The sequence below is a fragment of the Aethalodelphis obliquidens genome, unplaced genomic scaffold, assembly GCF_003676395.1.
Source record: "Aethalodelphis obliquidens isolate GAN/ISIS:26980383/991018 unplaced genomic scaffold, ASM367639v1 scaffold1, whole genome shotgun sequence".
In the NCBI taxonomy this organism is placed as follows: Eukaryota; Metazoa; Chordata; class Mammalia; order Artiodactyla; family Delphinidae; genus Aethalodelphis; species Aethalodelphis obliquidens.
Window position 1 is genome coordinate 58,522,437 of NW_020837945.1, and position 26,311 is coordinate 58,548,747.

At 44.1% G+C, this 26,311-nt stretch overlaps 2 protein-coding genes across 5 annotated transcripts in view; one reads left to right on the forward strand and one right to left on the reverse strand.

The window, feature by feature from the left end:
- CUNH3orf52 (chromosome unknown C3orf52 homolog) overlaps positions 1 to 13,597 on the forward strand; it is a 35,099-nt gene extending 21,502 nt beyond the window's left edge. The window contains exons 4-7 of one of the 4 annotated variants that reach the window (XR_003432443.1): positions 258 to 328; positions 3,185 to 3,366; positions 8,490 to 9,081; positions 11,820 to 13,597. Coding sequence is in view for 2 of the 4 variants with exons in the window: in XM_027104568.1 (XP_026960369.1) it covers positions 258 to 328; positions 3,185 to 3,366; positions 8,490 to 8,494 (258 nt within the window). In the remaining 2 variants the exon portion in view is untranslated. Of the gene's footprint in view, positions 1 to 257; positions 329 to 3,184; positions 3,367 to 8,489; positions 10,105 to 11,819 lie in introns of those variants that run through there. The other 3 variants (XR_003432450.1, XM_027104568.1, XM_027104577.1) reach the window with 3 other exon arrangements.
- Positions 13,598 to 13,659: 62 nt separating this feature from the next.
- On the reverse strand, positions 13,660 to 25,920 carry GCSAM (germinal center associated signaling and motility). The gene is given in 5 exon segments (XM_027104584.1): positions 13,660 to 15,086; positions 15,980 to 16,008; positions 22,054 to 22,100; positions 23,427 to 23,471; positions 25,708 to 25,920. Coding segments are annotated over 5 exon segments (516 nt in total). The 5' UTR covers positions 25,791 to 25,920; the 3' UTR covers positions 13,660 to 14,774.
- Positions 25,921 to 26,311: the final 391 nt, after the last annotated feature.

A 26,311-nucleotide genomic window follows, 5' to 3' on the forward strand; every position in this document is an offset into this window, starting at 1 on the left:
TACGAGATGTTGAAAATCCCAGCCTGGTCACTTGATCCTTACAAATGAGATCCCTTGAAATGAATGCTAACTTGAATTTTGGTTGGTGAGGGGCCCACCCCTTCCTGTTTCTTCATCCAGAGCCTCTAGGTAAGTTAATTCCTCCCTAGAGTTGGATCTCCTTTGCTTAGGAGTAGTTTTGCTTTGTCAGGTGATAGATATGCAGTATGACCTGGCAGTAATGTGTGTGGTTGTTAATTTGGCCCTGTTTGTTTTAGCTCACAGATGTGTACAGTTCATCACCAGCTCTGAGCCGTTACTTTACTTCAGTTGAAATCGTAGACTGCAGGTAAGAATGTGGAGCATTATGTGCTGGTGTCTCTCTGGAAATGGACACTCATCGCTAGTCACCAAAAAGGACTTCCCTAATCCGAAAGCACGGAGGGGACCAACGGAAGATAGAACCATAGTGTCAGTGCCGGGAGGGTCTTTGGAGGCCAACTAGCTCAATGCCCTTATTTTACGAAGGAAAAAAATGAAATCCAGATAAATTATATGACTCAACACAGTAACAGGGAATAGAGCAAAAGCCCAGACAAACCATTTCTGTTTCCCAGCAGATGCTCGAATAAGCTAAGAGTAGAAATAGAAATAGATCTCAGATAGTGCTGGATTATGTACTGGCTTTTGCTTTTGAGGAACACAAGTCATATACAAGTTCACGCTCCTTGTATAATATTAAAAAATAAAGATACATGCTACCAGCAAAGTACACATCCTGCCTTCCCCTGCCCCACTACCCCTGGACACTTCCTGTGCCAATCAATTCCGCAGTGAATTCCAGTCCCTTCTACAAAATGAACAACAATCACTGGTCTGTGTGATTTCTTCTGTGCAGGTATTTACCATATATACTTTGTGTATTATATATGTGTAACATATACGCACGCATATGTATTGTTTCCTTTCCTCCTAATCTCTTATGTTTTTATATATGTCTATAGACACTTAGGTAAAAGTGTGTATGTATGTAGAAGAGTCATTTGATTATCCTTTTATATTGTTAGGACAAGATTTACAAGACAAAGCTTTATTACCTGCTGTGCCCAAGATAGCCCTGGAATATGACCATCAAAGGCAATTTTACATTGAGGTTCCTCCACTCAAACCATAAATTTCCCAAACCTGGGAGGGGAAGCACCAGAGCACAGTGGGGTAAAACCAAAGGGATTTGGAGTCTGAAAACACAGTGGCAGGTTGCCTTGTCAACAGCACTATTCCTCCTTCATTATGGACCGCCAGCGTGCATGCTACCTTATGGTGACACTTTTGACCTAGCCTATTTTATTCATAAATTACTGGTATTAAAACGCCAATAGAAAAGGGAGAAATGCATAATCAGACCCAACTTTCCTCTTAGTGCGCTTGCCCTAACTTACAATTCAAAGACAGGTGAGAGAGGAAGGATATTCAGAGCGTAAAGGGTCTTACCAAGAATCCAGCCCATATTACGGGTCTAGAGGAGGTGGGATTGCATAATGGGTTGGGGTAAACACTGAGAAAACCCATCAGAAAACTGAGTAAAACAAAATCTGAAGAGTAATGTGAGAGTCTATTTTTAAAAGTTATTTGAAAGAAAAACCCAGGGGTTTTAGGATTTTCGGATAAAGAAATTCTGCTGGGAAACATTTTTGTTTCATTTTTTAAAGTCCAGACAGTTTCAACAGTGTCGAACTGAGAAACAAACGCATTGCCTCCAAAGCCTGCGCATCAGTCCGAGTATTGGTGTATGTGACCTCTGGCCACAAGAGGGAGCTCTTTGCCAGTCGTTGGCAGGGACAGTGTTCTGATTCACTCCTGGGACTGGCTTGTCTGCAAAACTTGCCCTTATGTAAAATAGATAGCTAGTGGGAAGCAGCCGCATAGCACAAGGAGATCAGCTCTGTGCTTTGTGACCACCTAGAGGGGTGGGATAGGGAGGGTGGGAGGGAGGGACATGCAAGAGGGAAGAGATATGGGAATATACGTATATGTATAACTGATTCACTTTGTTATAAAGCAGAAACTAACACACCATTGTAAACCAATTATACTCCAATAAAGATGTTAAAAAAAAAAAAAAAAAAGAAAAAAAACTCCAAACTTGCCCTTGGGTGAGGGTCTCAGATGTGGCCACTCTTAAATATTTTATTGCTCTTAATCTGGACCTTTTTAAAAAATCTAGGCCTTCTTGAACCAAAGGATATCTGTTGAGAAATCTAAATGTTAAGGTAGCATTTAACAAGCTGTATAGACTGTTGATTAGCTGAGGATAGCCTCATGATTATTTTTATTTTAGAAATAGGAAAGTATGTTCTAAGAAGATGAAAACTCCCTTTCCTTAGGTCCCCTTACTGAGAGTTGCAAAACCTTAGGAAGTGGAAATGGGACAGAAAAAGTTTCTCACTTTGGGGACAAACCAGGGAGGTATGATCTGCTGCTGGTACCCAGGGTCATCTGTGAGAGATTAGGAGTCTGCATCCAGCCGATGGCAGGGAGCTTTGGGCCCTACCTTGAACATTTTATAGGTTAAGTAATGAACTAGTTAAACTGAGTAGCTCTGACACACACTTGTTGGGGCAGGGAGAGGCTGTGGTGTGAGAACAGGGAGAAAAAGGGGTTCCCTGGCCTGCCTCAGGGGTAAAGCCTGGTATTGGGCAGCTCTTGGAGCCTCGTTGACAATAGCCGAGTCAGTATCTCCCCTGCATGGCCTCTCCTGGTGGACTCCAAGGGGATGGGTTCTAGGTGGAAGGAGGAGGTTAGGACCACCTCAACTTTGTGTGATGAATGCATTGATGAGGGGGCTTCTAGGGCAGTACACTCTTTGCCCTTTTGTCCTGGGAGGGAATGCAGAACTAAAAAGATGTTTTTCCTAAAATCAGTTTCATGAATTGCAGTGTGATTCCGTTGATTTTTTTTTTTTTTTTTTTAGCGGTACGCGGGCCTCTCACTGTTGTGGCCTCTCCCGTTGCGGAGCACAGGCCCCGGACGCCCAGGCCCAGCGGCCATGGCTCACGGGCCCGGCCGCTCCGCGACATGTGGGATCTTCTCGGACCGGGGCACAAACCCGTGTCCCCTGCATCGGCAGGCGGACTCCCAACCACTGCGCCACCAGGGAAGCCCTCTGTTGATATTTTTAACTGTCTCTGTTTGGTTTGCCTTTCAGTGGTGAAAACGCCACAATAACCTACCACCTGCACTTTGGGTTTCCGTCAGAAGACCACAACTTTATGAAGTATGTGATGAGTGAAGAGCTGGTGCTGGGCGTTTTGCAGCAGGATTTCCATGATCAGAACGTGTCCGGTTGTGAGACTCTGGGGCTTGACCCAGTGTCCCTCTGGTTCTCTGGTAAGTCGAGCACATCAGAAGGCAGAGCTGTGATGATAAACAAGGGAACCAGACGGGGCAGATGGCTCGATTTGCTTTCTGAGCAGGTGATGTTCCACGCTCCGTGGAGGTCACCCAGTCCCTGCCCTCTGGGAGCAGACAGAGCAACTGGAAAAAATGTTACGGAAACAACTAAACTATAAACATGAGGGTTGCTATGTGTTTCCTTGCTGTGGTTCACCCACCTTCTAAGCCCCATATCCCACATCAGAATATCATTAGAAACTTTCATGGAAACACTGTGGTCTCACAAGAGAAGCAAGTGCTGAAGAGTTTGAAGTAAACAATATAGTTAAATTGTTGAAAGATGACCTCAGTATGGGGAATCTATCTCTTTTTCCATTGAAGGCCACTGAGTCCATTAAGACAGGGGTCCCCAACCCCCCGGGCTGTGGACCGGTACCGGTCCGTGGCCTGTTAGGAGGCAGGCCGCGTAGGAGGAGGTGAGCGACGGGCGAGCGAGTGAAGCTTCATCTGCCACCCCCAGCTCTCCCCCTCGCTCCCCATCGCTCGCGTTACCGCCTGAAACACCCCCCCGACTCCCACCTCCACCCCCAGTCTGTGGAAAAGTCGTCTTCCGTGAAACCGGTCCCTGGTGCCAAAAAGTTGGGGACTGCTGCATTAAGATATTAATAGAGGGACATAAAAAGACAAGTTCGTCTCTTTCCATAGAAGATTGTAATACATTTACTCATCTACTTTTAAAACTAAGAAAAGGATGGGCAAATGGATATGTTTTTTAACAAGCATAGAAGATACCCGACTTGTCAGAATCTGAGAACATTGTACAAAACCTGCCAGAAAGGAAGGTGGAAAGGTGAGATGACCGCCAGCCTTCGAGACCTCCCTCCCTCACGTGTGTCTGCACTGAGCTTTGGCCTTACTTCCCATTCTCCTTCTCATTTCCCACTTCTGATTCCTCACTTGGAGAGGTTTTAGCTCTTGTTTAATGCCAACAGTCTTGGATGGTTTTTCAGCCACAACCCATCAGAAACACTGCACATCAGCAGTGGTAAATACTAGTGGAAAGAATGAAAAAGGTGAACGAGAAGGAGGTGTGGTGAGTGGCAGGCACGGGGCCAGCAGCCGAGGGTCAGGAGAGTGCAACAGATTATAAAGCGCACGCGTTACCACACGCTGTGAGAAGAGGCGTTTATTGTGATGACGCTTGATTCTTGGGAACGGAAAGTGGAAGTGGACTGATCTCGGCCTGGGAAGGCAGAGAGTTTTATAAAGCAGTTCTTAAAGCTCTCTTTTTCCCAAATGAATAAAAGGAATGACTTTCAGAGGGCCAACTTTTAGCTCACTGGGAAAGTCACATAAATGAATAGTTTCTTCACTGAGCATCTAAATAAATGAAGTGTGTCTCTGGGCCAGGCAGATAACATACTGTGTGGAGTGAAGAGGTTCTGCCCCCTGTACAGGAATTTTAGAAAGAAAGAAGGGGGTGAGGGAGAGGGAGAGAAGGAAGGAAGGAAGGAAGGACCTTTCAGCCCACTCCTGTGCACGGCAGAGAGAGGGGAGGCCCACCCTGCCTGCTGTGTGGTGACTGACCTTGACTTCCTGAGCCTCCTCTTTGAAGCTGTGGTCCCCAGCACTTTCTAAATGAAGACCATGGGGTGGGAGGAGGGTGAGGCAAGGTTGAGGAGGATTATGAGGCCGGCAGGTCCACGTTATGAGGGCAGGTGGCTTATGAGGTCTGACAGAAGACCTGGAACTGAACCTCAGACTCTGCATCGGGGATGCAGGCCTGAGCGACACTGTTTCTGCTCCTCAGGAGACGGTACTCTTTCTCTCAGGCATTTTTCCTGGGGATGGGGATTTCTGTGACCCCCCCCACAACCCACCTTGCAGAGCATGAGCAATGTTTGATATTTTCAGGAGTATGAGTATCAGTCCCTTCTCAGATAGAAGGGTAGACAGTGACCATTTGGGAAGCGAGGAAGGAAGAAGAGAGATGCAGAGAAGGCAGAGAGGCAGAGGGAGGGGCAGCTCAGAACCAAGTCCAGAGGGAGGGAAGAGAGGGGTGTGAGGCCTCTGGGAGGGACCAGTGAGGCCCGGGGGTGCCGACGCCAGCTCCCTGTGTTCGTAGGCACGGTGGGCTTGGCGAGGTATCCCCCCGCTCCTGTCAGGAGCTGGGCAGGCACCGTCCCACAAAGATGATGTTCTGATTCTTCAAACAGAAAAGTTTTTTTTTTTTTTTTTAAAGAAGATGTTGGGGTAGGAGTTTATTAATTAATTAATTTATTTTTGCTGTGTTGGGTCTTCGTTTCTGTGCGAGGGCTTTCTCTAGTTGTGGCAAGCGGGGGCCACTCTTCATTGCGGTGCACGGGCCTCTTCACTATCGCGGCCTCTCTTGTTGCGGAGCACAGGCTCCAGACGCGCAGGCTCAGTAGTTGTGGCTCATGGGCCTAGTTGCTCTGCGGCATGTGGGATCCTCCCAGACCAGGGCTCGAACCCATGTCCCCTGCATTAGCAGGCAGATTCTCAACCACTGCGCCACCAGGGAAGCCCTGTTTTGTTTTGTTTTGTTTTTTAACGTTTTCCTCCTTTTTAAAAAAATTATTTTATTGTAGTCGATTTACAATGTTGTGTTAATTTCTGCTGTACAGCAAAGTGATTCAGTTATACATATATATACCTTCTTTTTCATATTCTTTTCCGTTATGGTTTATCTCAAGATATTGAAGACAGTTCCCTGTGTTATACAGTAGGACTTTGTTTATCCATCTTATATGTAATAGTTTGCATCTGCTAATCCCGTACTTCCTGTCTATGCCTCCACCACCCCCATCCCCCTTGGCAACCACAATTCTGTTCTACAAAGAGCAAAGATTCTTAAAATTCTTTGGCTCATATGCCCCTTAGAGAATTTGGAGACAGCCATGTACCTTCTCCCAGGAAAAAATGCACACACTCTTCCCCCTAGACAGAATTTTACAATTTCAGGAATTCCAAGGATTCCCTGGAGCCGGGCTGCAGTTCCTCTGGGGTTCCTATGTGTGTGCTAAAGAGTCAGAACCTTAAATTAGCTTGTAATTTGGATTCCTAAGGGATTTTGTGTGTATTCCTCATTCTCTAATTTGGACATACGACAACTCTTTGGCCTAACTGCAGGCATATTGATGCCTTCTACAAATAAAAACTTCCCTTAATATTATAGTCATAAGTGAATTTTTCTTTTTTTTTTTTGCGGTACGCGGGCCTCTCACTGTTGTGACCTCTCCCGTTGTGGAGCACAGGCTCCGGACGTGCAGGCCCAGCAGCCATGGCTCACGGGCCTAGCCGCTCCGCGGCATGTGGGATCTTCCCGGACCGGGGCACGAACCCGTGTCCCCTGCATCGGCAGGCGGACTCTCAACCACTGCGCCACCAGGGAAGCCCATAAGTGAATTTTTAAATTTATATTTTCTTACAACTTTATTGAGAGATAATTAACCAATAGCACTGTGTTAATTTAAGGGGTACAGCATAATGACTTGACACACGTATTAGGAAATGACTGCTGTGACAAGTGTAGTTAACAGCCATCATCATCACCTCGTATAGTTACAAAAGTTTCTTTTCCCTCATTACGAGAACTTTGGGGATCTGCTCCCTTAGCAGCTTTCAAAGGTACCGTGCAGCAGTGTTAGTGATAGTCACCATGCTGTACACTACATCCCTAGGACTGATTTATGTTGTAATAATAGGAAGTTTGTGCCTTTTGACCACCTTCATCCAATTCCCCCTCCTCCACACCCCACCCCTGGCAACCACCAATCTGATCTCTTTTTCTGTGAATTTGTTTTTTTAAGATTCCACATATAAGTGAGATCCTGCAGTATCTGTCTTTCTCTGTCTGACTTATTTCACTTGGCACAATGTCCTCAAGGTTAAGGGACATTTTTTATCGGATCACTGCCCCCACCTCCCTTCTACCTTTGAGCTTCTTCACCGAGTGGAGGGAGGGGTCCAGAGACAAGGAGGGGAAATCTGTTTTACAATGTAAAACAGCTGCATGGGTTATTTTGGACGTGGGGTAAGTTATTTTGTCGTGTTTTCTGACATGTGAAGGAGTTAACCAGTAGACTGAGTAAGGAACAAAAGCAAAAACTGATTCATGTGAGAGAGAAGAGGAAAAAGCTCTAGGCAATGAGAAGAGTGAATCTCGTTTGCACAGATTTGGGGTAAATGGATGGGCTGGCTGCTGGCAGAGAGGCCAGTGTATGCATTCTGCCCTTGAAAGGACTGCCTGGGGTGTCAAGGGAAAACATTTAGGTTGTTGGTAGATTCCCCGGGAAACACAGAGTTTAGCCAAAGAACGCTTCTTCTCAGCCAGGACAGTTTTGCCCGCTCCGAGGTATTTGGCAAAGTCCAGAGACGTTTTAGTTGTCACAGTTGGGGGTGTTGGTGGGAAACTAGCATCTAGTGGGAAGAGGCCAGAAGGATTTTTCTAAACCTCTTACAATGCACAGGACAGCTCCTGATGGCAAAGAAATCCCCAACATCAACGGCCAGAACCCTGCTGTGGCGCACGTGGGTCCCCTGTGTCCTGTCCCGAGTCGTTGCCTGGGTACCTCTGCTTTAGTCAGGCCAGCTGTGTGCCATTTCCCTCATCAGAATGTCTCATTGAATATTGCGCTGTATTAAAAATGAAAATTTAGAGGTATTTTTATGGTTAGATTATGCAAAAAGACTGTTAAAATGTCCTCTGCATCCGAAGGGCCTCGTCAAAATGTTATTTATCATGAATTATACCGAAGCAAATAAGCAAACAATGTCATTTGCCTTTTTTTAGTTTTTTTTTTTTTTTTGCCTCTGCGTGCATGCGTGCATTTGTGTTTGCGCGTGCGTGCCTCTGTGTGCGTGTGTGCGCATGTGTGCGCCTCTGCATGTGTGCCTCTTGTGTGTGTGTGCACGTGTGCACGTGCATGCGTGTGTGTGTGTGTTGCCTGAAGAGTAAACCTCCTCTGTTAGGAATTTACAGATATTCCACTTTTACATTAGAGTTTATAATCAAACCCAATGAAATAAAATAAAAACATCAATGTTTAGAATAACCATGCTTTTTAAAAAATGGTGACTTTGCATTTTCTTTTCAGAATGAAACAGTCGAGGTCGATCTGTGTCTGAAAGCAGCACTCCACTGAACTCTGGGATGAGGAGAATTCATTCCGTTTTACAGAAGAGATCCTGTGAATTAACGTAGAAGGACGCACAGTGACTACAGGGCTGGAGACGGCCCTTTTTCTCCTGATTCTGCAGAGTCTGGCACTACGTCCAGCAAAACAGCACCCAGGGCTGCCCCAGCTGGGTCCACGTGGGGCGGGGTGACCAGGCGGCGGGTGGACCTGCAGGGCCAGGTCGCTGCTGTTCTTGAAGCACTCTCTGCCTCCACCCACACGTGAACACGCTCTCTTCAGGGTAAGGGTGGCCTTTGAGGCAGGATCCCGCCAGCCTGAGCCCCTGGCGAGAGAACGGGGAGAGGCGAGGTGAGGGAGAGCTGAGCCAATCGCTCCCTGAAATCCTCCGTCCCACCCCGATGTCTGATCTACCTCCAAGCAAGGCTGTGAGGAAAAGGCAGGCATCTCACCAGATGTAAGCAGCATCGTCTGTGTCTCCTTCCATAGCCGCATATCTCAGCAAACTAGCCTTGGCACTCCATGCAATGTTATGTAGAGCTACAGAAATGAGGTGTGTGTTTCTTATTTCCCTTCTGTGTATAGTTCCTGCGACTGCTGAACACCTCTTATGGAAACACGGGTCCATGTTAGTTTTGAACACATGACTCTCATTTTGGATAGTTTCTCCATTTATATTTTCATCAACTTTCATCAGAGAATCATTAATACTGCTTACCATCTGCTCTAGGTAGTACATGTTGGTTTTTGTTGTCCAGAGTCACTAGCCTTCCTGTAGGATTCAGTGTCTTCAGGCACTGATTGTGTATCTTATTGAAGATGGTTGTGAAACAGGAAGAACCACGCTCGGAAATAAACTGCTGGAAGTTCAACGTCAGATCCTTTTGGAGGGGTGAGGGTGGAGTGAACAAGAGTGACTCTATTGGTCGTCTACGGATATAGAATTACCTGTCACGAGGGAACAAAGTATCTTGTTAGGAAAATGGCTTTGCTGGAAATTTCCAGGAGAGTTTTGTGGTCATGTAATGAGAGTTTCTCAGCCTCAGTATCTCAGTTAAATTGGCCCTGGGTGGACAGTCAGGCTGGGGGCAGCTGCGTTCCGGGATGTGTTGGAGTGCGAGTCTCAGGCTAGATTTGCCTGGGGCTCTTTATGACCCCGGACTCTGCATAATGTGAATGTGCTTTGTTATTTAACTAAAAGATAGCATTTATCGTAAGTCGGTGTTTCATTTTGAGGATAGTTCCTCCAACTAGTGAAACAGGTGAATTTCCCTTCTTCCTCTTATTTTACATGTCAAACGTAAACCTTCATGTTTGTACTTTTAAGAAAATAATGAAGAACTTTATTTTTGCCTCCGCATTGCCACGTTGACCTTTGCTGCGTAGGGGTTGACTCTCCAGGGCCAGGATTTGGGTTGGCATGTTCTCACAGTAAATGGTATTGGAAGTGACCTTTTCATTTCCCCAGGTGTAGCTTCCCCTTCTGAGTGAATAAGATTGAACTGGGCTGGCCTGTGTCTTCCTCTCCCTGTTCCTGTTGCCTGGGGAGCAGGGGAGCCATCTCTCCTCTCCACTCCAGCCCCCACCCCGGGGCCCCTCAGGCAGGACCAGGTGTCTGAAGAGCCTGGGGCTGGAAGGAAGGGCTGTTTCCTGTCTGGAGGCAGGACCGGGTTTGGTTCTATCTTCCCTTCTCTTTTAGAAACCGCCAAGGTACAGGCACCTTGTCTTGGGTTCTGACCACTTGAAAGTCATAGAGAGGATTTTCCGTTAGTTTTGACTCTTCTGCCCAAATGGTGTGGAAAGAACTGAACTTTGTGACTAAAGCATTTTGAGGTGTTTGGGGGGAAAATGGCACTTATATACTGTTGTGCTATAGGGGATGAATTGATTGGCCATCACACATCTTCATGACGAGCATAATGAAGGTACATAAGAAGGTTTCAACGAATATCTGTGGTATCACTGAAAGGCTTTTTTTGTTTGTTTTGTTTTGTTTGTTTCTTTTTGTTTTTTTGGCCACGCGGCTTGTGGGATCCTAGTTCCCCGGCCAGGGATCTAACCCAGGCCCTCGGCAGTGGAAGAGCAGAGTCTCAACCACTGGACCATCAGGGAAGTCCCTCACTGAAGGATTTGAGGAAAAAAAACTGGTCTTTTCTGGGAGTCACTGAGGTACAGGCAGAAAGGATACAGCCAGATCAGTGGAACCTGCCCCTCCTCCCATTACTGACAAAAATTCTAGCCACGTGTCCTATTCTTTTCTCCCTTTCAATTTAACTTAGTTCTGCAGATTTTTTAATGATCTGTGTTGCAAAAGGCTATAGAATATTCCAATGAAGAAGAGGATGATAAGGACAAAAGCCACTGGTTTTATTAGGGAGTCAGGCTCTGCACAGATGAAACAGGAAACAGCAGGAAAAAATAGGTGTTAAAAATAAATAAAGACAAACTGCAGGGCTGCGTGATGGTCAGAGAAAAGGGTGAAAAGTATAGTTTAATTGGAGAAGGCTTTGCCTAGGAAGTAGGACTGGCGCTGAACCTTGAAGCAATGGTGGGATTTGGATAAACATTTGCTTTCCTTTCCACATGTTTGTGTCTTAGGATGAGCTGCATGTTTTCTCCTTTCCCCTTTAGATGTGGACTCTAGACATGGATTCTGCCCTATTCAGAGTCTGATTAGTGGTGAGAAAAATGGGAGAAATCTCTATGTCTTCCCTTCTCTGCTCCCATTACTGTTTCATTGTTTTAAAATAAGCTAATTCACACTATTACTGCATTGCTAGCAGCAATCTTTCCTTTATGATTAAAGTTCATTATCCTCTTAGTAACAGAAGGCAGCCCTCTCATCTTATAGTTAGGAAACCAGAGTCTGGAGAGGTGGAAGGACCAGCCCAGAATTCCACAGTGTTGGGGAGCAAAGTCCAGTCTAGTGGGCAACCACACATGATCAATGGCCTCCAACTGGTGGGCACCCCAGGGTCATGCTCAGTTCAGACTGGGCTACCATCTGGGAATCCATGAGGAGCACAGGTGGTGAGGGGGAAGGGATGGGTTGAGAGCTGTGATTATCAGACTGTACAAGACTCTCTGGGGTGATAACGACCCCTCAACGCTTCACCCAGTGCCTCGCAAAGGAACCCTCTGTTAGGAAAGGAGGAGAGACTTACACAGATCCATGTAACTGTTGACAGAACCGAGGCACACTCAGATCAAGTGGCTTTCTGAACTCAGTAGGTTAGCTTGGAAAAGAACAGAGTCAGATAAATGTAAACAGAATCTCCTTTTTCTCTGAAGGCTCCTGTGGAATCTTGGGGACTCAACTCTCCTGTTCTACCTATGCCTTTCCATTCCTGAGCATATTTGAAGCATCTGTCACCCAAGGTTGTCTTAAAAACGTGAGCATTTGAATTTATTTGTTGTCAACGGTAGGATTTCCTGACCTCTCTTTGTCTTTTTCTTGTACCTCTCTTCTGTTCTGTGTAAGAATTTATTCACAGACTAAGATTATTTATAGCTACTAGTATGAACTTAAAGCGGAAACCACAAAGCCTGCACATACTGCATAAAATATGCCTCTGTGAACTTAGGCTGTGTATAGTTTTACGATCAACATCAGGGAGGGGAATTTTCTGATTATATATGTGACTTAAGGGACCAATTTAAATCCTCAGTCTCTTATCAAGAACAGAAATTCTTTAACTTAGGGGTTGCATCCCCAACCCCTTGAAATTGTATACAGATATTTGTGTGTGTGTGTGTGTGTGTGTGTGTGTGAATGTACATTTTCTGTAAAGAGGGTACCCTGCTTTCATCAGAAATCCTGAAATCTATGGAAAATAGATCAGCATTATATACAGCCCTAGTAGGTATTTCAAAGCACTCCCAAAGGGTTCTCCCGCTCAAAAATAATTCCCTTTCAGAATCCCTCTACATTTCATTATAAGAACAATTTTCTTTGTTTAAGCATTTATACTTAACGTGTTCCCTAGAAAACATATTTGGGACAAGTAATTCTTTCATGGGGTAAGACTCAAACAACTACAACTTATCATGTTGTACTAAGAATATTTAAACCAATCAACTTCCACAGGGGTCCAACGTCCAAGTGAAAAATCCCAGTGTAAACCCCAGCAATTTTGTGTTTCTGCCTCTCTGGAAGACTGCCAGGTGGCCCTGCATCACCAGGCCCATCAGCACATGTTTTTCTATAGACATCATAAAGAGTTTTGTATCCCTTTACTCTTTGATATCATTTGTTCACAATCTGTGACAGATGATGTACGTACATTGAATATAATCCTCCTGCTTATGGGTGATGGAACTGAGCCTCCAATCTACATGCTCAAGTTCTCAGAGGGAGGAAGAACAGGAATCAGGATTCGAATCATTGATTATCTGACTCCAGTATCCACATTCTTTGCCCTAAGCCATGTTACGTCTTGTACTGTATTCCCTGCTATCATGCATGTCTCCTTTTGAACTTGAGTGAATCCTGGCCAAAGGTCAAAGTTAGGATTCCATGTGGAAGGATTTTGCTAAAAATAGGAAGTTAGTGGAGTATAAGATATTAAGATGTGATTGGCTCTTAGATCAAGACCATCAACTGGCTGAAGTCTCAGCAAACCTGTGTTGACACATCCAACCTTAAGCCGCTGGATTTATCCCTGCTGGGCCCCTAGCACACTGTAAATAGCAAAATTATTTAACTTTGGTTCGGTTGGGGAACAAAACAGTAATTAAACTCATAATGCATCTACTGCTTATCTCAACAAACTTTTTACTATTTTAACACCCCTAAAAATTAGGACAATAGCTATGGGTTAAATAAAACAGGAAGTTGAGAACGCAGGTGTGCATATAGAAATAGTCTAATTTGCTAATTACTCTTGCTCTCACCCTAATTTTTGGTTTAATATTTCCATACCATTTTATTGGTACTAGCTCTTACAGGTTACACCAATAGCCAAACACACTTTTGTTTAGTTTATCTATAGTTATGATTATTTAAGGAAGGGGTCTGCAAACTTATTTTCTGAAAAGGGCCCCCAAATAAATATTTTTGGTTTTGCAGGACCTACAGTGTGCATCACAACCTTTCAACTCTCCTGAGGTTGAGAAGCCACAGACAAATGAGCGGGCTGTGGGCCAGTGACGTTTTATTTACCAAAACAGCGAGTCGGCCACATTTGGCCTGTGGGCCGTAGTGTGCTGACCCCTGTTTTAGGGGATAGGCATAATTGTAGAAACACCAGAAGAAAGATAAGGGAAAATAAATAATTGGGGCGGAGGGAGAGATGCTCATTAGAGAAGAGGGGTGTGTGTGTGTGTGTGATTTTTCCAGTGTGGACGCTATTCATAGTTTATACGTGGCATATTATTTAACACATACATATACCCTGTAGTAGAGGCCCTTCTATGTAGTATGTTGGAAGAGCACTGAATTGGAAGCCAGGAAATCAGGCTCTAGGTAAAGTTCTGCCACTCATTTGAAATGTTGCATTGAGCTAGTTATCCTCTTTGAGCCAGAAAAAATAATGGGATTAAAGGATCTCCAATGATCTACCCTATCCTTCTCTGATGCTATGATTTTCCTAAGATTTCTAGGGAGAAATACAAAGTTAAAAAATATGGATTAAAAATATATAAAAACTTGGCCTGGAACTTACTAATTCAACCCATGTAACCAACCACACCACCAGAGCCAATGAGTCAAAGGACGCTCTGCGAAGGACACTGCTTAGAGGTGTGGAGTAAGAGCAACGCCACAGGTGCCCACCCGGAAGGCTATGAGTGAGGAGCTGGGTCTACACACATGTGTGGAATGAGGACTCCCCTTTGGGTGCACTTACTATGATGGGTGAAGCTTCCCTGTGACTTCAGAGGACAGTCGTGTGGACATTTTATAGGAAGAACCTGAACAGAGGAGCAGGGGACGAGGGAGTTCTTCCCACCACTGAGTAGAATGGCCCATTTCTTACAGCCACTTAGAACCAAAGATGGTCACTTCCTTCTCAAAGAGTGGGTGTTTGGGATAGTTGGTTGATCTTTGGATGTTGGACATTGAAAAGGTCCTAGGAGGCCCTGAGGCTTGCAAACTACATTCTCCAGTGACCCCTATAGAAAGGGCCGTTGTGTGTGTGTTGAGGGGCAGATAAGCTGAAAGGGCTTTGTGCCCCATGCCTGCTTCAACCAGAGTTCCCCAACCCTGGCTTTTATTTGCTGGTATTAAGTGCTGATCCAATCACTTCATTAGAAATGAGAAGATTGAGCCTGAGAAGGGGGCATAAGTGGCTATATCAGGGAGTCAGAGAAGATTCTACTGGGCATGAGAAGTTTATATTCATCTTCTGGGGAGGACGGATGCCTAGGGGCGGAAGGCACACGAAGAAGCGAATACTCAGTCCCGTCTCCGCCCAGCGACTCTCTGGGTCTCTCAGCCTTGAAGGAAACGTTCTCATAGCACTCCTCAGCAGCGTTCCCTGATGGCCTTTTCCCGAGGACGCTGTGGTTAATGAGGGTGTAGCACAGATCCTCCGAGGAGCCCTGGTCAGCATTCTCCTGCTGGTCAAAGGACAGCCATCATCAAGACCTGGCCTCTTGCCATTGCCTTTATACTTCGCCTCAACAGAGGTTCAGCCTTGGGCAAAGTCTGTCTTACACGGCCGCTTCCCTTCCATCTCTTGTGTCTGGTTTTCCTAAATGGCTGCCCCAGCCCAACCACTAGCCCAAGCTGCCAGAGTTCTCATGCTGCTCAGAGAACTCAGCCTACTCAGGCATGCATTCTCTGCCCCACATCTCAGAGTGACCCCAGACCACACTAGGTAATTCCCAAAGTCTCGGGACCCTGAGGCTGCTCATTCTTATATAAGAGAACAATCTGAAGACACCTTAAAGTGCTCGGGTTATGGTGTTTAACCACCCATTCTAGAGATATCTGCATTATTAAAAAGAGAATCCACTTAAGAGAAGGTCTCACTCAGTGAAATCTCAGGAGATAAAAAGCAAAACAGCAAGGTACAGGAGAAAGACCATGGATTTGGCAGTGAGACTTGTTTTTGAATCATGCCCCCGCCATCTTGTCGGCTGTCCGGCTTTGAGGGAACATCACTTAATGTCTCAGTTTTCTCATCTGTAAAATGGGTAGGAAAATGATAGTACAAATCTTACAGGGTTGTTGTGACAGTTACATGAGCTGATGCATGTGAAGCGCTCAGCCCACTGCATGGCATGAACCAAGTACTCAAAAAATATTAGTTCCTTTCAATAAATTGTGCAACAGAGATGGCTGTTGCTTCTGCCGTCAGGCTCTGCATATGTCCCTGGGCTCACAAGCACTGGTGTCTAAAGAATCCAATATTAAGGTCAGAAGGGGTGTTGGAGGTCTTCTCCTGCTATCTGAGGGGTCTGCATTTCTACTGTTATCTCAGAAAAAGTCTCAGAAATGTTTGCATTACCTGGATGGGAGCAGATGATGTTTCTTCATCTGGAGAAAGAAAACACACTTAATGAATTTCAGGTCATGGGGAGATTTCTGGGAGGGGAGGAGAGGAACACTGAAAGAGAAGCAACCAGAGAATCAAGGAACAGCAGGGGTAGTCTTCCTCAGGCTAGCCTGATCGTCAGCTCCCTGGGGAGTGACAGGGCCATCCAGACAAGAAACAGCCAGAGCTGTGCTGAGACGCTGAGTGGACGGAAACACATTCAGTGGGTCTTTGGGTAGGAAATCACACTTCCCTCCCTTCCTCACTCCTTTCCTTCTCTGTCCTTCCTTCCCTAAAATTTGTTGCATGTCTACCCTGTACCAGGAACTGGAGAGACAAAGAAGAATCAGACAGTCCCTGTCCTCAAGGGGCTCACAGGCAAGCATAGGAGGCAGACAAGGACCTAAGAGAGATCCACAACGCAGAGGAAAGCTGTCGTTTCTACTGTAGGTGACAGGGGATGATGACAGTGTGGAAGCTGGTGCTCAGGGAAAGCTTTACAGAGAAAGAAACTCTTAAACTGAACATTCCCAGTTTTGAGACTGCTGGCAGAAACAAACATAAGCAGACCAATTTTTCAAAAGCCAGTGTACTTAAAACCAGCTGGCTCTGGCCACTCAGCAAAGAGGCAAACACACTAGCTGAATAAGCAAACATGAGAATTCACAAAGAAGCCTCAGGATATCACCCTACGTGGGAGGTGGTTGTGCTGCTGCAGGCCACCTTGCTGTGTAAAGATTTATAGTCCCTCAGTACTGACATTCCAGATTCTCACATCTCTGTAAATTCCCCTGGCTATCTAGGACTTCCGTGACTATCACTGCAAGAAAAGGGTCTGTGGGGATCCAAGATGGTGGCTTAGGAAGACCCTACAATCAGCACCTCCCATGGAAACACCAAATCTACACCTACATATAGAGCAATTCTTTCTGAAGAAGAACTGAGGGCTGACTGAACAGCTTTGCACAATAAATGACAGAAGGACCAAACAAAGATGGATAGGAGAGATGGTATGGACAGGAAGCCCGTCCTTGATACAGCAACCTGCAGGAGGGAGGCGGGGGGGGCCCATGTGTACATTTGCCTCCACCCCCGGGTGGGGCACAGCCATAAGAATAGTGGTTTTAAAGGCACCTAGACTCTATGTGAAGAAATCCGTTTACTACCCCTAGAGCATGTGCCAAATGGGCAGGCAACTACTGGAATACTCCTCAGGTTCAAAGGCAATGGAGAGCACCATTTTTTGCATTCCTCCTTCACCTTGATAGCACAGATGGGAACATAGTCCAGGTGCTTCAGCCAGGCTGCCAAGATTGCCCCTGCAGGCTCCAGGCCCACAGAAGCTCCAGCCATCCCCCAAAAGCAACACCAGGGGGGTGCACTCCGGCTCTCCACCCCCGACTCCTACCCCAGCTCCAGCCATCCCACCAAAGCTGCCCAGCACATACAGTCTACACAGAGGCTACTCCTGTACAAGGCCATGACTGCAAGACTGGAAGAGGTAGCTGTTTTGACTAATTCATAGAAACAAATACAGGAAATCAAACAAAATGAGGAGACAGAGGAATGTTCCAAATGATAGAACAAAATCACCCCCCAGATACAAACCCTAATGAAATGAAGATAAGTCATTTACCTGATAGAGTTCAAAATAATGATCATAAAGATGCTGACCAAACTCAGGAGAAGAATGGAGGAACACAGTGAAAACCTCCACAGGGAATTAGAAAATGTAAGAAAGAAAACCAATCGGAGATGAAGAATACTATGACTGGAATGAAAAATACACTAGAGGGAATCAACAACAGATTAGATGATACAGAAGAAAGGACCAGCGATCGGAAGACAGAAGAGTGGAAATCACCCAATCAGAACAGCAACAGGGAAAAAGAATTTTTTAAAATGAGGATAGTTTTAAGGAATCTCTGGGAAAAACATCAAGCAAACTAACATTCACATTATAGGGGTCCCTGAAGGAGAAGAGTGAGAGAAAGAGGCAGAAAATGTATTTAAAGAAATAATGGCTGAAAACTTCCCTAATCTGGGGAAGGAAACAGATACCCATGTCCAGGAAGCAACAAGATAAACCCAAAGAGATCCACACCAAGACATATCATAATTAAAATGGCAAAAGTTAAAGAGATAAAAGGCAGCAAGAAAAAAACAAGTCATATCAAGGGAGCTCTTATAAGACTATGAGCTGATTTTTTAGCAGAAACTTTGCAGGCCAGAGGGGAGTGGCATGATATATTTAAAGTGCTGAAAGGAAAAACCTTAACAGCCCAAGAAAACTCTACCCAGCAAGGTTATTATTCAGAATTGAAGGAGAGGTAAAATTTCCCAGACAAGCAAAAACTAAAGGAGTTTATCACCACTAGACTGGCCTTACAGGAAATGTTTAAGAGTCTTCTTTAAGCAGAAAAGAAAAGATTATAACTAAAAATAAGACACTGTACGAAAGAAAATATCTCACTGGTAAAGGCAAATATATATTAAAGCCAGTGGAACAGCCGCTTAAGAAGCTAGTATGAAGGTTAAAAGACCAAAGTAGTAAAATCGACTATAACTACAATAAGAAGTTAAGGGATACAGAGAATAAAAATGTGAAATATGATGACAATAACATAAACATAGGTGGGGAGCAGTAAAAATGCAGTGCTTTTAGGATGCATTCAAACAAGTAACTATCAGCTTAAAACTAACGAGATATATATATATATATATAGAGAGAGAGAGAGAGGGAGAGAGAGAGAGACACACACACACAAACAATCACAAGAGACAACTACAAGTAAGCCAACAAACTGGACAATCTAGAAGAGAGGGATAATTCCTAGAAACATCCAATTTTCCAAGACTGATTCAGAAAGAAATAGAAAAAATGAACAGACCAATTACTAGTATCAGTAGAATCAGTAATCAAAAAACTCCCAACAAACAAAAGGTTGGGGTGAAACGGCTTCACAGGTGAATTCTACCAAACATTTAAAGAAGAGTTAATACCTAGTCTTCTCAAACTCTTCTAAAATATTGAATGCTTCCACGCTCATTTTACAAGGCCTGCATTACCCTGATACCAAAACCAGACAGACACCGCAGAAAAAATAAAAGGTACAGGCCAATATCCCTGATGAACTGAGATGCAAAAATCCTCAACAAAATATTAACAAACCAAATTCAACAATACATCAAAAGGATCATATACTGTGGTCAAGTGGAATTTATTCCAGGGATGCAAGGATAATTCAACATCCACAAAGCAATCAATGTGATATACCACATTAACAAAATGAAGGATAAAAATCATATGATCACCTCAATAGATGCAGACAAAGCATTTGACAAAATTCAACATCTGTTTATGATAAAAACTCTCAACAAACTGAATATAGAGGGAATATACCTCAGCATAAAGGCCATATACATCAAGCTCACAGCAACATCATGCTTGATGATGAGAAGCTGAAATCTTTTCCTTTAAGATCAGAAACAAGACAACACTTACCACTTTTATTCAACATAATATTGGAAGTCGAGCCCCAGCAACCAGACAAGAAAAAGAGATAAAGGGCATGCAAATTAGAAGGGAAAAAGTAAAACTATCACTCTTTGCAGATGATATAATACTATATATAGAAAACCCTAGGGCTTCCCTGGTGGCGCAGTGGTTGAGAGTCCGCCTGACGATGCAGGGGACACGGGTTCGTGCCCCGGGCCGGGAAGATCCCATATGCCGCGGAGCGGCTGGGCCCGTGCGCCATGGCCACTGAGCCTGTGCGTCCAGAGCCTGTGCTCCACAACGGGAGAGGCCACAACAGTGAGAGGCCCGCGTACCGCAAAAAAAAAAAAAACTATTAGAACTAATAAATTCAGTAAAGTTGCAGGATACAAAATTAACATAGAGAAATCTGTTGCATTTCTATATATTAGTAACAAACTATCAGGAAGAGAAATTAAGAAAGCAATCCTATTTACAATTGTATCAAGAAGAATAAAATACCTAGAATAAATCTAACCCAGGAGGTAAAAGACTTGTACTCTGAAAACTATAAGACGTAGATGAAAGAAATTGAAGACCATGCACAAAAAATGAAAAAATATACTGTGCTCATGGATTGGAAAAACTAATACTGTTTTTCACAGAACTTGAATAAATGATCCTAAAGTTTGTATGAAACCTCAAAAGATGCAGAAGAGCTGAGCAGTCTTGAGAAAAGCAAAGCAAAGCTGGAGGTATCATGCTTGGTGATTTCAAACTATATTACACTACTGTAGTATGCTATTACTATAGTAGTACTATGGTACAAATACTCTACTACTATATTGGATATTATTAAAAAGACAACAAATAACAACTGTTGTCAAGGATGTGGAGAAATGGGAATTTTTTGCACTGTTGGTGGGATTGTAAATTGCTGCAACCTCTATGGAAAACAGTATGGAGTTTCCTCAAAAAATTAAATATACAACTACTATACGATCCAGCAATTCCACTTCTGAGTATTGATCTGAAGAATACAAAAGAACGAATTTGAAAAGATATATGCACCCCAATGTTCATTGCAGCATTACTTACAACAACCAAGACGGGGAAGCAACCTAAGTGTCCCTCAGTAGATGAATGGGTAAAGAAGATGTGGTATATGTATATACAATGAAATACTACTCAGCCATAAAAAGAATGAAATCTTGCCATTTGCAGCAACATGGATGGATCTAGAGGGTATTATGCTGAGTGAAATAAGTCAGACAGAGAAAGAAAAATATAGTATGATTTCACTTATATGTAGAATCTAAAAAACAAAACAAATGAACAAACATAACAAAATAGAAACAGACTCATAGATACTGAGGACAAACTGGTGGTTACCAGAGGGGAAGGGGCAGGGGTGTGAGTTAATAGTTGACGGAGATTAAGAGGTACAAACATCCAGTTATAAAATAAATAAGTCATGAGAACATAATATGCAGTATAGGGAATATTGTGAATAGTACTATAATAATTTTGTATGGTGATGGTATATTATATATATTTGATATATATGGTATATATATCAAATCACTACGTTGTGCACCTGAAACTAGTGTAACGTTATACGTCAATAACTTCAATAAAATTTAAAAAAAAACTAAAAGGGTCTGTGAGTTTCAGCATTAGAGGTCTTATTTCTACCATTAGAGGTCTATTTCTATTTCTGTTTCGCTGTGATGCAGATTGGGGTTTCCTGCACCCACAATTCCCCTGGGTGAAAAGGCTAGGGGTGGGAGGGCTGTATGATATTTTTACACACCAGTAGGGCTCGTTTTTCAGAGTCAGAGTGAATGAACCAGGCTCTCCTCTTTAAACCCAGGAAGGCAAAGGCAAAACTCATTTGTTTTTCTTCTTTAGAAACGTTGTGGCCTGTCCTCAGGCCTGTACTTCCTTTGCTTACCCCCTTACACGTGACACTCTTCACCACCCTCTCCTTCAAATGCTTTTCTTTCCTTAACTTTAGCCCTGTTCCGTCACCAGAGACCGTTGCATCAGCCTCCTAAGTGGTCTTCCAGCATCCGCTCTTGTCACTCCTTCCTACAATTTGTTCTCTGCACAGCAAACTGGGTGATGTCTTTAATGCAAATGTGGTCATACTTGGCCCTAGTTTAAAGCCTTTCAGTGCCTCCTGTAGCTCTCAAGACAAAAACCCTAACCCTAAAGTTGACCCCAAGGCCCTGCCCCTCCTCTGTGCTCTCTGTGCCCACACTGGCCTCATTGCAGTTCCTTACATGTGCCTCACACCTCCACCTTTTGCTTTTATTGTTCCCTTTTAACTCCTTCAGCCTGCAGACCTTGGGAAATAACAGAAGGCTATGGAGTTCGATAAGCCCATTCTTGTCTCAATGAGCTCCCAATTTAGTGGAGAAAAGGAGACACACAATTGAACAAATTGCAGCAAATGTGTGAGTGTTATACTAGAAATATGCCCAAGGAGCTTTGGGAGCAGAGGGAAGGGGCAGCTCGGAAACCTAAGTCTGTCAAAAGTAAAAATGATGTGAAAGCAATGACTTACTTTGCTTTGGGGAGTCTTTTCTCACTTTAAAAATGTGCATTTTTTTCCTATAAAAGAGAAGGAAAAGAAATTGGTTGTTTTAATATTCAGAAACTCTCAAAGGGAGTTACACTCAGCTATGAAAACTTATGCTTAACTCATTTGTTCAAGTTATAAGCCTCTTATAATACCGCCTTCAGCCAGAGAAATAAGAGGATAGGAAAAAGAAAAAATCAAAGATAAGATTGAATAGAAATCTACTCCTTTGCATTTCTCTCTCTCCCTTTTTCTCCTTCCTCCTCCTTTTTCTGAGGCTGGTATGGAACTGATTTATAGATGGAGAACTATGGTTATGTTATATATAATTTTTTTTTTTTTTTTATTGGCTGCTTTGGGTCTTCGTTGCTGTGCGCGGGCTTTCTCTAGTTGCGGTGAGCACCGGCTACTCTTCGTTGCGGTGCGCGGGCTTCTCACTGCGATGGCTTCTCTTGTTGCGGAGCACGGGCTCTAGAGCGCAGGCTCAGTAGTTGTGGCGCACGGGCTTAGTTGCTCTACGGCATGTGGAGTCTTCCAGGACCAGGGCTTGAACCCGTGTCCCCTGCATTGGCAGGTGGATTCTTAACCACTGCGCCACCAGGGCAGTCCCCTCTACATAACTTTTTGGAGAGTTTTTTTTCTGACAAAATTTCAATTTCTTTTATATCAAGGAGCCATTGTTATATCCAATCCCAACCTCAATCCCAATGTATGATATCCAAACAAAGAAGCAAGCGAGCAATCAAACACCTCCCGTGTGAGCACAGAGGTGACTGCACTGTACTGACGACCCTTGGAAAAACACATTCTAAATAGAATGGTAGCCAGTTATCATCACAGGAGACAAGGACAGCATCTGCTCTAAGGAGAATGACCATATGTCCTGGTTTACACAGACGGTTTAGTTAATGTCGTTATCAATCATTTAGTGACACTTAACTATTTTTAGCCTCCTTTTCACTCGCAAAAGTTTCCCAGTTTGGACAATGAATTATATGGTCACCCTGGCTATACGTTCTCTGTGCAAGGGACGGAAATGCATGCTTCTGTCCCAGGTAGACGCTGGGATTTGCAGTGTGATTAAGGGGCCTTTCTCTACATTGATGGCCAGTTTCATCCTTGCTTCTGAGGCTTTCCCGTTTGAAGAGTGTGTAACCACCCATGAGACTATTGTTCCTGTTTCTCACCAAACTCGAAGCATCACTTCCCTGACTGACTCTCAGATGATGGTGCCTGGGCTAGTGCCCAGCTTCCACTGTGGCCACAGACAGTGGGTAATTCACAGGTAACTTACAGCAAATACCACATTGAAACTACACTTATAGGGAAATAACCCCTGAAAACAGTTCTCCACTCACCACGGAAGGCAGAAACACCCGTCAGCGATGTGGCAGTCCCAGCATCTAAAATACCCAAGAGATGACACAAATCACAAGTTTAGTTTCTGCAACTTTGTTAGGGTGACTCTCTTCCCTTTGTCATTTCTGTAAAAACCCTTTTTTTTTTTTCTCCCCCAAGAGAATATTCATTCTAGGTGACTTGGACACATCTGTCATACTAGAATGGCTTCGTCCTCCCAGGACATTAACTGGACCTTTGGAAATATGACATTATCAACTCCTAATCAGAGAAGGAACTTTCTGCTGTGTTCCCAGCAAAGAAAAATAGGCTTGCTTATCTCCAATTCCAGCGATTTATGTGGCCTCTTGTGATGAAGGACACACAGAGTTATCTCCAGGAGATCAAAGTAAAAGTGTGTGGACATTTGAGAAATTTCTTCTAGGCACCGATTAGGCAATATTTACACAGGATCCCGCTGCACTCTGAATTTCTCCTATTTACACTCTATTATAATTTTCTGCTCACTTGTCTATATCCTACACTAGAAGGTGAGTTTCACAAGATTGGGGACCATATTTGTCTGTTCATCATGGTATAGATTACCAGCATATGCCACAGTGTCTGGCACATAGTAAATATATTTTCAATAAGTATTTGATAAATGAAGGAGTGGCTAAGAACAGAGCAACTCTAACTGGCTCAGATCATCAGATCTGCCTTATTGACCTCAAGGTATAGCTATATAAACAGGACTTGTTATCTCTTTAATGGCAGAAAGGCTCAGGGTCTCTCTGCAATCAGACATTGAGGCTAAGTCTGGGCATCTTTCTGAACTGAGGCATGGTTAACTACCTACACGGTTGACTGGGAAAGGCCTTTATAAAGTACTGCATGTACCAGTAACACTATGCAAAAATGTTTGGAAAACACAAAAATATCTCCCCCAGTGAGATTTTTCATGGAGTTCTCTTGGAAAGGACAGTGGAAGAGAGGCTACTGCACTTGAGCTTGGCTGTGGGCACCAGCGTGCTGAGTCTTCTGACAGCTTCTGGGGTCTGTGTACCATTAGAGCCTTTGGGGCTGAGAGGTATGGCTGTAGTTCTTCCTCCTTTTCAGGCTTCGTTCAGGGTCCTTTAGCCCATTTGCTTATATCTCCTATTTCTGCCATTAAAGAAACACCGGAAGGAAACCACTAAATCACACTCACGCTAAGAAATCAGGTTCGCTGAGGAGGTATAGGAGTGAGATGAAAGGAGATGATTAATTTTTCATTACTGGATCAATATCTCTGGACTCCCTGAGCCACAGTTTCTTTATGTATAAAATGAGGATACTTATACCGCTTACTTCATGGAGTTGTAAGGGTCACGTAAAGTTAAATATGCTCAAAAGCTATTTTCAAACTAATTCCCCCAGTCAACTTTTCTGCAATATATTCTTGCATTTCAGTTTGGAGTTTTGGTCTGGGGTAGGTTCAGGCTACGTGCCAGCAATTCCAGGTTTCTGTCTCTTACACAAAGCTTCCCTGGCTCCAGTCTGCCCAGTGTTCTCCCTTCTTCTAATGCCCATGGCCCTTCCAGTCTGTTTCATCCTTTGGACTGTATACTTTAACCTACACACCAAATATTTGATCCTTAATTTGCAGCAAAGAAAAGCACTCTGTTGGGGGGATGCCTGTGTAGCCTTTGGCTGTGTAGCTGCTTTTTAACTGATACTCTTTCAAAAACTTCTCCTGAAACCATGGGGAAAGTGTAGATAACTCTTCAAGCCACGGAACAACCGACTTTGCCACACTTCGGGATTCTTGGATTCAGGGACGCTCGTTCCATATTTTAGCGATTCCCTGACACTCGAAAGGCCTGGTCAGAAAGGATCGATGAGGAAGACTTTGTTTAAGAGCATCGGGGTAATCACAAGTGTCTCTCTGCACAGCCCTTTCAACAATTGTAGCCGTGTGGAGGATGTGGTTACCTCAGAAATAGAAACTCAGAGCTTAAAGTGAAATGGCCAGGATGGAGCTGGAGCAGAAAGGTACATGAAATCGACAGACAAAGAGACAACAGGAAATAAGGGTCTTCTTTCCAGCTGCCAGGAGTTACACTAGATTCCTAGCAAAATGGCACATCTTCTGTCCAAGGTTTCAGAGTGTTTCTGTCTTGTCTTCACGTTTACTATCATTACAACTGCTGCTGCGTCTAAGCAGGGTCCTCTGTTGGGGCGTATGTGAAGTCCAGGACCTGACAGACATCATTCCTCACAGGCAAAGCCTGGGAGAAGTTTTGTTGGATTTGCTCTCACCTGGATGTTCTCTGTGTGGGGCTTTGATTTCTCAGATTCCAGGGTGTCTCTTGAGAGATCTGCTGCCACCCAAACCTCAACATATCAAGAATGAGCTAAGTCTTTCCTTTCCAGGCTTCCCACCTTGCTTGATACTTTTTCCAGCTTTCTTCATTTCTGCTATTTGTGTGTAACCCCAGAATTGCCTCGGCTTCCTCTTGTTGCCCTCCCATCTGTTAATACGCCCTTCTAAAGCATATACCTCAGTCTGTCCTTGATTTGACCTCCCCTCCATTGCCATAGAACAGCCCTCGCAACGTTCTCCAGCAACTGCCGTACACCACCAGGCCCCAATCATTTGTTCCCAAATGTCCAGACAGCCTCATGACAACTGCAAGAATATCAGTGTACAGAGAGGCTTATCCGCTCTATGCAGTTTCAGGGACTGTCCACAGGAACCGAGAAGGGCACTGGCCTTGTCTCATGTAAATTGCAATTTTCACAGAAAGCACCAAGGCAGAGAACATGGGATAAAAGGGAAGGAAAGAATTAAATAAAGAAAATAAATTGGCTCATTGTTTGGGTTTCTGTATAACTATCTTTTTATTTGTGGGGAGTTTAGGGT